Here is a 13185-nt window from a genome sequence, read left to right as displayed (position 1 = left end):
TTTTACTTTAAGCCTTCCTGAGGATAAGGGAAATTCAAAAGACACTCTACTTGAGGGAGGAGACACGTTGATTGTTTTTGACAAAGATAGTATGGTAGCTTATAAAGCCCTTACAGGTCCTGGTGTAGATGATGGGGGAGGGAGGGGGTCGAGGGGAGGTGGGGGGCTGGGGGGTGGGGGAGGGAGGGGTCGGGGGGAGGTACACTCTCAAGCTTGCATCAAGATGTGCTTTACTGTGGTCTTCCTTTCTTGTTTCTGAGACAGTGTCTGACAGTGTCTTATCCTGTCGCTCAGACTAGCCTTGAACTCATGGTGAACCTCCTGCCTCAGTGCTTCCCAAAGGCCGGAAGTACTGGCATGAAATGCAGTACACGGGCCTGTAGTGTATCTCTCTTAACAGAAGGACCAGCTCTGTTAGATCCAACCAAGAATGCAAACACACCTATGGGTCTGTTAATGTCTGCAGCAAAGAAGTGACAGCAGAGACGACCCTGTCATGTGCGTTGCATCACCATTTAATTAGTGGCAGTATACATACTCCACCAACAGGAATTTGGCATCAACAAGAGTTGACACGATCTTTCTCGTAAAGAACTTGATAACAATGTTCCACTGTGGTTTTTTTTCCCATGAGGAAGCTTCTTCTACTGTGTCAAATTGATGCAATTTCTCCTCAGCAAGTAGAAATGTCCTTCCCAGTAATCCCATCCAGTACCTTCTCTGAGATCCTTTTCTGAGCAGTGATGTGTGTGTGACACTGTCATGTGGTGTCTTTACTTACAAGAATATACATATGACTGTCCCACAGGACAGCAGTTACAGTAAGGCATGTCCTCAATGAGTCCTTTTCTCAAACCCTCAGGTGTGAGCGCGCTGGTGCATGCTGAGCACGGACTTCTGCACAAAGCCTTTCCCACAGACGACACACTTATAAGGTTTCTCTCCGGTGTGTGTCGCTTGGTGTTTATTCAGATTGGACCTATCGGTGAAGGCCTTCCCACACTCAGCACACCTGTAAGGCTTCTCTCCTGTGTGAATTCGCTGATGCACTTGGAGCTGGGATTTCTTAGTGAAGGATTTCCCGCAGTCACCACAATCGTAAGGCTTTTCCCCAGTGTGGATTCTGTGGTGCGACATCAACTCTGACTTCTGCCTGAAGGACCTCCCACACTCGGAACACACGTATGGCTTCTCCCCGGTGTGAGTCTTCTGGTGCTTACTGAGATTTGATCTGCCACTAAAGGCTTTCCCACACTCGGCACACACGTAAGGTTTCTCGCCAGTGTGGACTGGCCGGTGCACCAGGAGCTGCGACTTGGAGGTAAAGGACTTCCCGCAGTCGCTGCACCTGTAAGGTTTCTCTCCAGTGTGGATTCGTTGATGGGTGATGAAGTTGGACCTCCGAATGAAAGCTTTTCCGCACTCGGCGCACGAGTAGGGCTTCTCCCCCGTGTGGATTTTCTGGTGCACAATGAGTATTGATTTCTGGTTGAAGGCTTTCCCGCAGTCTTGGCATTTGTACTGTCTCTCTCCAGTGTGAATTTTCTGGTGTATATTGAGGTGAGATTTCTGCGTAAAGGCTTTCCCGCAGGTGCTACATCCATATGGCTTCTCTCCAGTGTGGATTCTGTGGTGTGTAACCAGGTCTGAGCGCTGAATGAAGGCTTTTCCACACCTTGAACAGACGTAGGCTTTCTCCCCGGTATGAGTTTTCTGATGTGTGATGAGATTTGACCTGTTGGCAAAGGCCTTCCCGCATTTATCACACACGTACGGTTTTTCCCCTGTGTGAATCCGCTTGTGCACGTGGAGTTGCGACTTGGAAGTAAAGCGTTTCCCACAGTGGCCACATTTGTAAGGTTTTTCTCCGGTGTGAATTACGTGATGTGCAACCAAGTGTGCCTTCTGGACGAAAGCCAGCCCACATTTCACGCACACGTACGACTTCTCTCCTGTGTGGATTCTTTGGTGCACGTTGAGGGCTGACTTCTGGGTGAAGGCTTTGCCACAGTCCCCGCACTGATAAGGCTTCTCTCCTGTGTGAGTTCTCTGATGAATGATCAGCTCTGACCGGTAGGTGAAGGCCTTCCCACACACAGTGCAGACGGACGATTTCTCTCTCATTTGAACTTTCTTAGGTGTAAGGGGGTTGGGACTGCTGCTGAAGGTTTTCCCATGGTCGGGAGATACACAGGGCCTCACTCTTGAGTGAACTTGCTGATGGACCTGGAGTTGGGACTTGGAAACAAAGGATTTGCCACAGCTGTCACACTTGTATGGCTTTTCTCCAGTGTGAATTCTTCGGTGTGCGACCAGGTGTGTCTTCTGGATAAAAGCCTGTCCACATTCAATACAGACATAGGCCCTCTCTCCCGTGTGGATTTTCTGGTGCATCTTGAGTGTGGACTTTTGTGTGAAGGCTTTGCCACAGTAGACACAGCCGTGACATTTCTCTCCTGTATGGATCTTCTGATGTATCCGGAGGTCTGAGTTGTAAGAGAACCCCTTCCCACAACTGCTACATTCATAGAGCTTCTCTCCAGTGTGAATCCTCTGGTGCCTGAAGAGAGAAGAGACTTGGAAAAAGGACTTCCCACAGTCACTGCATCTATAGGGCTTCTCTCTAGTGTGGGTTTTTTGATGTGTGAGGAACTCTGACTTCTGAGGACACGCCTTCCCACATTCAACACACACATAGAGTCTTTCTCCTACAGGAGATTTCACATGCACTCTGAGCTGTGACTTCTGGGTAAAAATCCTTCCCAATTCAGCACACTCATATGCTTTCTCCCCAGTATGAATTTTCTGATATTGACAAGGTATTTGTTCATAACTGAGGACTCCTCCGCCTTGATTACGGTCCTGTACTGTCTCTCCTGTTAGAATATGTTCATTGTTGACACAGGGTGGGGTTTTACCGCACTCGGGCGGCCTTTTCATTCTCTTCAGACCGTTACTCTCCCTGTGAGTCTGTAAATCTAACTTACGCTTCAGCGCGTTCTCAGGTGGGTCGCAGTGATGGGGCCTCTTGGCAGGGAGAACAATGTACGAGTTCACATGGATTACCTTCCTAACGCCTGTGCATTCATAACGACTCTCCGCATCCAGCGTCGTCTTGATGAAAACCATATCACTTGCTGATTTAGGTTTTACTGGCGGGTCACCAGTCTGCTGCAGTTCTTCTAGAACGAAATATGAGAAAACATCATTTGTAAAAACAAAACAAAAGCAAAACTCCCTTCTTGCTCAGTGTGCAAAGAGGCTTTTTTTTTTAGAATTCCCATTTGTAAGACCAAGTTCTTTTCTAAAGGAGAAACAGTGCAGCAAGATGGCAGGGCACACATGCCTCATCCAGATGAAGAAGGTTGTGAGGGATAAGAAACCTCCAGGGATACAATGCATCGTCCGAGGAACAGCCAGGTGGATACTTACATAAGGCAGATGTGAGTGGAGGAAAACAAAAAGAAGGGATACAGAGAAAGCCTGCATGCCTGTAAACCGTTAAGTGGCTCTACTTTATACTAAACTTCCTAACCAGATGATTTTTAGATGTCTCCATGATATAAATCAGTGGTCCATGGCAGGGAGGGGTGAGGATGTGAACCAAAAATGGAAAAAAGGGGAGTACAACACCTTATCATAAGCCCAAGACAGAATTAGAATTATCATTTATACATTTACTTTTAGATATAATATATATATATAAGCTATAACTTTATAATTATACATGTAATTATAATTAAATGCTGGCCTCAGCAATGAAGTACAGTAATAAAATAGCAACAACAACAAAACTCAGCTAACCAGGAAGACAGACCCTGTCAAATGGGGACTCACTCGGGCAGGATTAAAATGAAAATTTATAAAGGGTGATTAAGAATGTAAAAACCTGGGGTTGGAGAGATGGCTCAGTGGTTAAGAGCACTGACTGCTCTTCCAGAGGTCCTGAGTTCAATTCCCAACAACCACATGGTGGCTCACAACCATCTGTAATGAAATCTGACACCCTCTTCTGGTGTGTCTGAAGACAGCAACAGTGGACTCATACATAAAATAAAGCAAGCAAGCAAGCAAGCTTGCTTTAAAAAATAAATTGTGAAACACAGCAGACAGATACTGCCGAAGTGACAAGGACACCCAAGTGTTAAGCTGGAAGCAATGTATGCAGCATTGCAATCACATGCATTGTCCGGGAAGCAGAGGAGGCGAGCTAGCCGGGGCAGAGATGACGCATCTCTCAGGGAAGGAAGGAAAGGGGCAAATAGGATATGAATATGTATATCATGAAGTAATGATGAAGGAAAGATTTGAAAATACCTGTGTATATAAATAAAGACTAAAGCCATGGGGAACATGTGAACAAAAAAAAAAAAAAAGAGTAACAGGAGAATGAGGTAGATTAGCACACAATGGCATCTAAAGCCAAGAAGACAGCAGCTTTGCTGAGTGCCTCTTGCCTCCTACCCAAATGAGTCCTGCCCACTCACCCACAGAGCGCTGGCCAGGGCTCGCACTCTGCAAAGCCCGCATTTCCTTTCCTCGCTCCAGTATGAAAAACTCTGTCTCAGGAAGTTGATTTCCCATCCATGGAAAATAATAAAGGGCTGGGTCCAGCTTCAGAGCCCAGTCAGTAGTCCTATTGTTCAGTCAGAACTGGTTCTGGAGGAACCACGTATCTCTCAGAACAGGATATTTATAATGCACAAAGGAGATAAAGAGGCAGGGCTGGAGAGACACTCAGCAGTCACGAGCACTTACTCTTAACTTGAAGGTTTGGTTCATAGCATCTACCTTAGACGCTCACAACTGCTGCAAATACCATTCTAGGGGATCTGATGCCCTCTTCTGGCCTCCATAGATACTGCACCTTCATGGTGAACACACTTGTGTGATCACAAGACACATACACATACAAATAAAGAAATAAATCTTAAAAGACTCTTGAGATGCCTCAGAGCGGGCATCCAACTGAGGACAGAATAAGCTCAGTGAGGCTTCCTTTCTGATACAAGGGGACTCTGCTTACCCACTGAGCGCAGGTGGCTGCAGGTCTCCTGCATTACGTCCTGATAGAGACTCCTTTGAGCAGGGTCTAGACGCTGCCACTCCTCTCTGCTGAAATCTACAGTCACATCCATGAAGGACGCCAATCCCTGTAAGAACAAATTCTTGTTCAGAGTAAATACACTCGGGGGAGGAGAGTGGAAAAACATATTTAGAAATAGGAAGCCCCGGTTTTATTTTGTCTTCAGTTCATTCATGAAAACCCAGGAGAGGCCAGCAAGAAGCCCAACTAGAAACTATAACACTCATCCCACAAAGTAACAAAGAAACAACTGTGTTTTGACATCCCACAAAGTAACAAAGAAACAACTGTGTTTTGATCGAAAGAACTGAAGAAGGGGGCTAAGGGACTTCATAGAAACCACAGAGGGCCACGTGAGAAGACAAAACGCAATGGCTTGCCACTGCCCTCCCAGCCCCAAGTAACCATCAGCTCCGAACCAGGAGGGTAAGAAGATCCCGGCAGCCATCGGTACCTTGGACACTTTAATGGTTAAGTTTGTCAACCTAACACAACTTAGAATCATGGGAAGAGAGTGCCAGTGAGAGATTGACCAAATTAGCCTGTGGGAGACTGTCTTGATTATGTTAACTGACGGCAGCCACTGCGATGGGTGCCATTCCCTAGGTAGGGGGATCCTGGACTGCAGAAGTGGCGAGTGGGGGTAGGAGGCAGAGCAAGGTAAGCATGCATGTTTTTATCCTCTTGGTTCTAGACTGCAGGTGTGATTAGCTGTTTCAAGTTCCTCACACTTTGACATCCCCACATGACTGTAACTTGCCATTGTGAGTCAAATAAACCCTTTCTCTATTATGTTCTTTAGTAATGATATATTTTTTTTAAGATTTGTTTACTCATTTTAATACATATAAGTACCACTGGCTTCAGACATGCCAGAAGAGGGCATCAGATCCCATTATAGATGTCTGTGAGCCACCATGTGGTTGCTGGGGATTGAACTCAGGACCTCTGGACGAGCAGCCAGTGCTCTTAACCACTGAGTCATCTCTCCAGCCCCTAGTGAGGGCATTTTATCACAGAAATAGAAAACGGAACAAGAGCAGAAATCTAAATCCTCAATCCTAGGGTGCTACCCCATCTTGCTGGGTATGGCTAGCTCTAGGGTCTGGGTACCACTTCAGCTCAGCCCTTGAAGGACAGGGTAGAGCAGGCAACTTATAGAAGCAGACAGAAGGCTTTACAATAATTTGGTGCCACTGGTAGGATACAATAGAAGCCATCTTGGGGGACAGTGGTGATCTCCGTTCATTTTTATTTAAAGATATATTGATAAATAAGTATTGTAATTTGTATCCTTTGCTACTTTGTGGATTCTTCTTTCTTACACCCTTTTCTACCTCTTTTTTTTCTACCCTAACACTAGATGGGAGAGGAAAGGGGATGGAGGGGAAAGGGAGTGGCATTATCATTAGACTACTTTCTGCTGATTAGGGGCATCAAGTTTCTTGGGGCAAGTTTGATATTTGCAATCAGTATCTAATATCTATTTTCTCCTCCTCCTCCTCTTCTTTCTTCTTTTCGCATGACTACTTAAGAAACCCCAACCAACCAACCAAAAAGCAACAGCCCACCCTGCCTTTTGGGGCCCTACCATTTATAGACCCTCTGAAAAATCCCCAGAATACCAAAAGTTACACACTCACAGAAACTATCTGCAGCTGGCAAAATCACACCCTGGCTAGAGCACGAGGCAAATCATGATCAGCTGCTGTGGACAGTCAGAAGGAGCTCCATATCCCCCCACACCTGGAATTAAAACAAAAACACATTCTTACAACATTTCTGTGTTTTTTAAAGAAACCAAAATTCCAAAAGTGTCACTACAGTAACTCTTTGTACATTGTTACTATTATAAGTAAAAATCGTTCTTCCGTGTCTTAGGTGGCTTTCATCTCAAGGTCCTGTTCCTAAATATGCAGCTGTAGGTTCCTTTGGGTTCCTATTTATGAGCCAATCTTTTTCCAGCCCTTTATTTTTTAAGAAGAAAAGCAGCCACTGACAGCAGGGCCTGGTGCTATCCTGTGGGTTTCAGTGTTGCTAGGGTTCAACTATTTGATGGGATTATCTAGATCATCTCCATGGTGTTAAACACACACAACATGACCTTACAGACAGGAAACATTAGACTCTCTGTAGGGAGTTTTTAATGTCTGAGTACTGTCCAACTGTAAAAGCTCTTATTCCCACTTGTAACTGTGTATTTTTTAACACAGTCATGCCCAAATTCCCTGAAATAATGACTAAGACTTCTTATATGAACAAATACCTAGGCGAAACCCTTGCTCTATTCCCTATCTAGCTCATACCTCAATAACACAGTTTATTCTATTCTAAGCATGACACATAGCTGGTTACCTTCTTCACAGGTTCACGCCTATGTCTGCTCCTTAGACTCGGGGGCTAATCTCCAGTACCTGACTATTTACCCAGAATTCCCCTCTCTCTCTTTCTCTCTGCTGGAACACCCACTTCCTACTTCCTGACTCAGCTCACTGGCCATAGGCTTTTTCATTGACATGTGAATGCTTTTGCACAGTGCACAAGAGAGTCTCTCTACACCCACTAATACAAATATAATATACAAATGTACATTATACTTCAGAATTTGCATAATTGTGATGGTTGTGCTCAATTTATATCTAAGAGAAAAAAGCCTTTTAAGTGGACATAAAGGGGGAAATGCTGTGGGTTGCCCTGGTGCTGTTTGTAGTCTGATGTTAATTCTGCTTCTCTCATGGGAACCTTCTTCCCATTCTAACTGGTTAAATAAAAACTAGAGCCTGAGATTGGGCAGTGGAAGGGAAAGGTGGGACTGGAGATCTTAGAAAGTGGGAGCAGGTGGGGGACAGGGAAGAAGGAGAGAAAAGGGGAGAGAGAGAGGATGGAGGAAGAAGAGGTAGAGGCCAACAAGAAACAACCACGTGGTCAGGAAAAACTGCAAGTAGCAAAGGGTCTCATAGCTGGGAAATAAGTGAGGACAGTGATGGATCTGCCCAACCTAGGCTTATGGCTTATGAATATAATAACGGGGCTGTGTGGGTTTTATACAGGCTTATTGGGGTTGGAAATTACTGCAACAAATTGGTGTACCAACCCTTAGAACCCAACTAACCAGCGGGGCAGTGGTGGCACACACCTTTAATCCCAGCACTTGGGAGGCAGAGGCAGGCGGATTTCTGAGTTCGAGGCCAGCCTGGTCTACAAAGTGAGTTCCAGGACAGCCAGGGCTACACAGAGAAATCCTGTCTCGAAAAACAAAAACAAAAACAAAAACAAACACAAAGAACCCAACTAACCTGAGATAAAACTCTGGCCCATCCCTACCACCAATAAGCAGCTGGGGCTGTGATCTAGGCTGCAGTGGGGTGGAATAAGAGCTGCTGAGAGGCTCCCTCCCCACACCCCAGGCAGATCATGGCAGCCAGGGGCAGCACCCCAACCTAAGCTGGGACTTGTGCAATGCCAGTTTTGCAACACCACTGGGGTTCCTTGATCCCAGAGAGGGACTGGGGACCCTGAGGGCTGGCTGTAGTCTTCTCAAATAGCACTACAACCAAGGATGCCTTCCTGTGCTCGATTCTCCATATCCCCCACGACTAAACAGGACATGGGACAGCCAGACCTGTTCTCCACTCTCTTGACTGCTTGCACTGCGGACTGTCTGTGATCAGTACACATGCTGCTGACTGCAACCCAAACAAAAGACAGAGAGCCAGCTCAGAAGTACAGAAGCCACTGGTGAGACCTTCCCTGAAAATAAAAGAAGCAGAGAGGACTGCAGTGTCTTTAATCAAACAGCAGAGGGAGACAAAGGCACAAAAGGCTCCAGATCCAGTAAAAAGAATTATAAATCAATAATAAAGAAATATATATATTGATACTTAAAGATGAGAAACACAAATATCTTTGGGTTTTGTGGGATTATATTTTGAATGGTTAAATGGTGTGGATTTAAAGGAAATTGGCACCTTGTCAATTACAGCTATTACAATATTGAGTATCAGTATCTTGGTTTACTGTCTTCTCAAAAGACAGGGCCCTAGATAAAAAATTAGAAAGGGGATTAGAGGAAACGCTGGAACTAAAAGTACAGAAATGTATAGGTCAAGATAAGCAACAGAAAGAGGAAAATGAAGGTTAGAGACAGGAGCTAGAAAGGATGTTAGAACAAAAAAAATGCAGAATTTCATAGATCAGACTGAACAGCAAAGACATTACCAAAAAAATTTGGAAACAGAGTCTAGAGAATAATTTAGTAAAATTAATAAATCAAGGTAGATGCTATAATATCACAATTACAACATAGAGAAAAATTAAAATAATAGAAGCAGTGCCTAGGACAGAAGATACAGAATTTATAGAGCAGCATGAACAACACAAAGAGAAATCTAAGAGCTGGCGACATGGTGGCCTAGAGGAAACATTAGAACTAACGGCACAGGAATGTCTCGGTCGTGATAAGCAACAGAGAGAGGAGAAGGAAGGCTGGAGACAGGAGCTGGGAAAGACGCCAGAACAGAGGACGCGGCAGCTCACAGATCAGACTGGGCGGCAGAGAGAAAGTAATGAGGACTGGAAGCAAGGCTTGGAGGAGAACCGTTTAGAATTACTCAATCGGAATAAAACAGACAGCAGACTATCAGAATCACAATATAAAAACGTTAATGTGGAAATAGAACCTTGAGCAAAGAATACAGGAAATTATGGAACAGGCCGAGCGACAAGAGGAGAGATATGACGTGTGGACACAGACTTAAGGGAGGAGCCTAAAGCATCAATTAGGGAAAATACTCAGGTAGAGGCAGAAGATAAAAGTAGAGAAAGCCAACCACAGCTTATTAGAAAACAAACTGTAGTCTATCCGGTCAATATACAACAAAGACCTCCAGATGATGATCATCCACAGGGTTATCAGGAATTCGAATGGCAACCCGTGGATGTGTTAGAACTGAGGAAATTTAAGGAAAATGTCACTAATTTTGGAATGCATTCACCAGTCGTAAAACAAATCCTGACTTCCTGAGCTATTAAAAAGAGAATAATCCCCCAAGACTGGAAGGATGTGGTAAGAGCAATACTAGAACCTTCCGCACAGTTTCAATGGTTCTCATGGTGGAGAGAAGAGGAGAAGGAGACAACACGATTAAACAGAGCCAGGGGTAGAGAGATTTCCACAGACCAACTGCTTGGTGAAGGTTGCTTCGCTGAGACAGGGGCGCAGGCTGTATATAATGAGACCTGGCACTGTGTCGCTTGGCAGCCTTTAGCGCGATCTAAAGGGCCTGTGTGTGCTGCGATGATCTATGGAGACGGAAGACAACTTTGTGGGGTCTGTTCTCGTACCAATTTTATGTGGTTGCAGGAACTTATTTTGGGTCTCCAAGCTATCGGGTAAGCATACTTAGTGAGCCGTCTCTCTGAATAAAATGTTTAAGACCAAAACTTTAAATTAAATGCCGATAATGTTAACAGCAGGTCAATGGAGGGGTGGAGGGGAACAGAGTTGGCAATGTTTCTCAAAAAGGAAAGCATCAAAAATCGTGGAGGAAAAATGAAAATTGGAGACCTACTGCGAAGCAAAAATGTCAAGAATGGAATCAAGAGAATATTTGTGGTCAGTGTGGCGATTTGAAAAGAAATGGTGCCATTCCTTCAAAAGCCCTGTATGTAAGTAATTTGTACCAAGAATCTTATCCACAGACAACGGATAAACACAGTAGGGTGACAAACAACAGTCTTTCATGATGGTCCACCCTCACTGCCTCAGGGGAGGATGTCATCGCTCAGGTATTTCTTGTTTTCGATAAATAAATCAAGATTGGCTCCCTGAGGGGCAGGTTCAGGGGTCCGGGTCATCTACTCCTTGGAGAAACTCCCATCCCCCAAGGCCCCTCCCCCTGACCTCACAGGAGCTCCCAGGATCCTCTGGGACCAATGGTGTAGCTTCCGGGGTTGAAGTCCAGTCAGTTTGCATAATCACCCTGGGTCCAGACCTTGGTCTCTGGGCAACCAGTAGCTTAGCGGTCCTCTGTGAGTTCAGTCAGAGCTGTGAGGAAGAAGTGCTGTGAAACGTGGTAGAAAATCTTGTAAGAGGCCACAAAGAGATACCAAGATACCAGAAAGGTCAAATCCTTAGTCATTAGATATTGACCACTGAAACACATCCCGGGTACCTCGCAGAGCAGTCATTCTCAAACTTGAGCAGGTATGCATTCAAATCATCTAGAGGGTTTGTCAAAATATAGTTAAAAAATTCTCAGTCTCAGCCGGGCTATAGTGGCACACGCCTGTAATCCCAGCACTCTGGGAGGCAGAGGCAGGTGGATTTCTGAGTTTGAGGCCAGCCTGGTCTACAGAGTGAGTTCCAGGACAGCCAGGGCTAAACAGAGACACCCTGTCTCGAAAAAACAAATCCAAAAAACAAAACAAAACAAAAAAAAAATCTCAGTCTCACGGCCATTACTTCTCCAGTAAGGGGGGTGGGGGGGTTGGTTATTGGAAAGATATTTGTGAAAATACGTTGTTTTTTTGTTTTTTGTTTTTTTGTTTTTTCTTTGGTTTTTTCGAGACAGGGTTTCTCTGTATAGCCCTGGCTGTCCTGGAACTCACTCTGTAGACCAGGCTGGCCTCGAACTCAGAAATCCGCCTGCCTCTGCCTCTGCCTCCCAGAGCGCTGGGATTACAGGCGTGCGCCACCACCGCCGGGCTGAAAATATGTTCTTTTACAAACTGATGGCAGACACTTGAATTGCTAATACTATTCTTTGAGTTACTTAGTCATATCTATTATTAAAAATAACTGGAGGGAGGTAGTAAGGATTGGTGAGGCCAAAATACATTGTATACATATATAGAATCTTCAAAGAATAAATATAATTTGTAAAAATACACATAAGTGTTTATAACAATGTAACCTCAACATATAAACCAGAAATGGACCAAGAAGAGATGGACAAATCTGTCCTCTTTTGTGCCTTCTACCTTTCTGTTGTGAGCAATATACCTCCACCACAACTAAGCAGAAAAAAAATCTGAAACATCTGCAGGTATGGTGGTGCAGGCCTTTAATCCTAGAACCCTGGAAGTTGAAGCAAGTGGTTCTCTGTGAGTTCGAGACCAACCTGGTCTACCGGGACAGCCAGGAAACAAAACTGTAAGGATATGGATATATATATATATATATATATATATATATATATATATATATATCACAATATTGCGATATATATTAATATATATCACAATACAATTGAAGAACGATTACTTTTATGCAATGTGACATTCATGAAAAGTGATTATGGTATTGACCATAAAACACTTTTCAGCTTTACCACTACCCAGAGATATTATATGAAACAGAAAATAAAAAAAATTTAAAAAACGAATTTAAAAAGAAAACCATCTATATTTAAACAACAATAAAATGTCTACATATAAATACGTAAGAATGTAAAGTCTTACATTAACCAAGGCTGAAAATTAATCAGCTAAACTTTCGGGTTAGAAAGCATACTGATCGCCGGGCGGTGGTGGCGCACGCCTATAATCGCAGCACTCTGGGAGGCAGAGGCAGGTGGATTTCTGAGTTCGAGGCCAGCCTGGTCTACAGAGTGAGTTCCAGGACAGCCAGGGCTACACAGAGAAACCTTGTCTCGAAAAAAAGAAAAAAAAGAAAAAAGAAAAAAGAAAAGAAAGCATACTGATCAAAAACCCCATGAGCCTTCGGGTGTCACAGACCCTCAGCCACTCATCACATTCCTAACATCACTCACATGTCAGCACAGTCACACAGCACCCACCTCCCTCCTCCAAAACTCAGAGTCCCGTTATTGATCAAAGAAATCCTTGCCACCGACAACCACCAACCCAGCAGACAGTACGCAGTCACGAACTCCCAACATAGACACACACACAACTGACTCCACAGAATTCTAGTTGAAACCAACCCGAATCATCTCCAAAGACCTCTTGCTCTGAAGACTCAATGGAAGCAGCGCGGGGGCGGGGTGCGTGTGGGGGCGGAACCACCTGCAAGGATCAAGATCACTTCCGGTCTTTATTAAAAAAAAAAAAGTCGGGGTATTAGCACTGCGCATGCT

At 44.5% G+C, this 13185-nt stretch overlaps 1 protein-coding gene across 4 annotated transcripts; it reads right to left on the bottom strand.

Annotated features, from left to right (window-relative positions):
- Positions 1–494: 494 nt before the first annotated feature.
- Positions 495–13121, bottom strand: LOC127671806 (zinc finger protein 27). Of its 4 annotated transcripts, none has more exons than XM_052166820.1 (5): positions 13033–13121; positions 10989–11148; positions 6730–6832; positions 5027–5153; positions 495–3182 (listed from the first exon to the last, which is right to left on the bottom strand). In XM_052166820.1, exons 4-5 carry the CDS (start codon positions 5136–5138, stop codon positions 859–861), a joined length of 2436 nt encoding a protein of 811 aa, XP_052022780.1. In that variant the 5' UTR covers positions 5139–5153; positions 6730–6832; positions 10989–11148; positions 13033–13121; the 3' UTR covers positions 495–858. The 4 variants fall into 4 exon arrangements, with proteins under 4 accessions (XP_052022780.1, XP_052022789.1, XP_052022806.1 ...); XM_052166829.1 differs by having other exon boundaries at positions 10989–11132; positions 13033–13112; XM_052166846.1 differs by lacking the exon at positions 6730–6832.
- Positions 13122–13185: the final 64 nt, after the last annotated feature.

The sequence above is a fragment of the Apodemus sylvaticus genome, chromosome 1, assembly GCF_947179515.1.
Source record: "Apodemus sylvaticus chromosome 1, mApoSyl1.1, whole genome shotgun sequence".
NCBI classification, from domain to species: domain Eukaryota; kingdom Metazoa; phylum Chordata; class Mammalia; order Rodentia; family Muridae; genus Apodemus; species Apodemus sylvaticus.
Note: the sequence above shows the minus strand (reverse complement) of the source record. Positions and strands in the feature narration are given on the sequence as shown.

Bases quoted from the DNA above. Each gene is read 5' to 3' on its own strand.
- LOC127671806 (XM_052166846.1), bottom strand. From the start codon at position 11,060: ATGCAAACTGACTGGACTTCAACCCCGGAAGCTACACCATTGGTCCCA. The intron at 5,154-10,988 runs GTCAGGGGGAGG...TTGTTCTTACAG, and splicing joins ATCCTGGGAGCTCCTGTGAG to GGATTGGCGTCCTTCATGGA. The intron at 3,183-5,026 runs GTAAGCAGAGTC...ATTTCGTTCTAG, and splicing joins CAGCCACCTGCGCTCAGTGG to AAGAACTGCAGCAGACTGGT.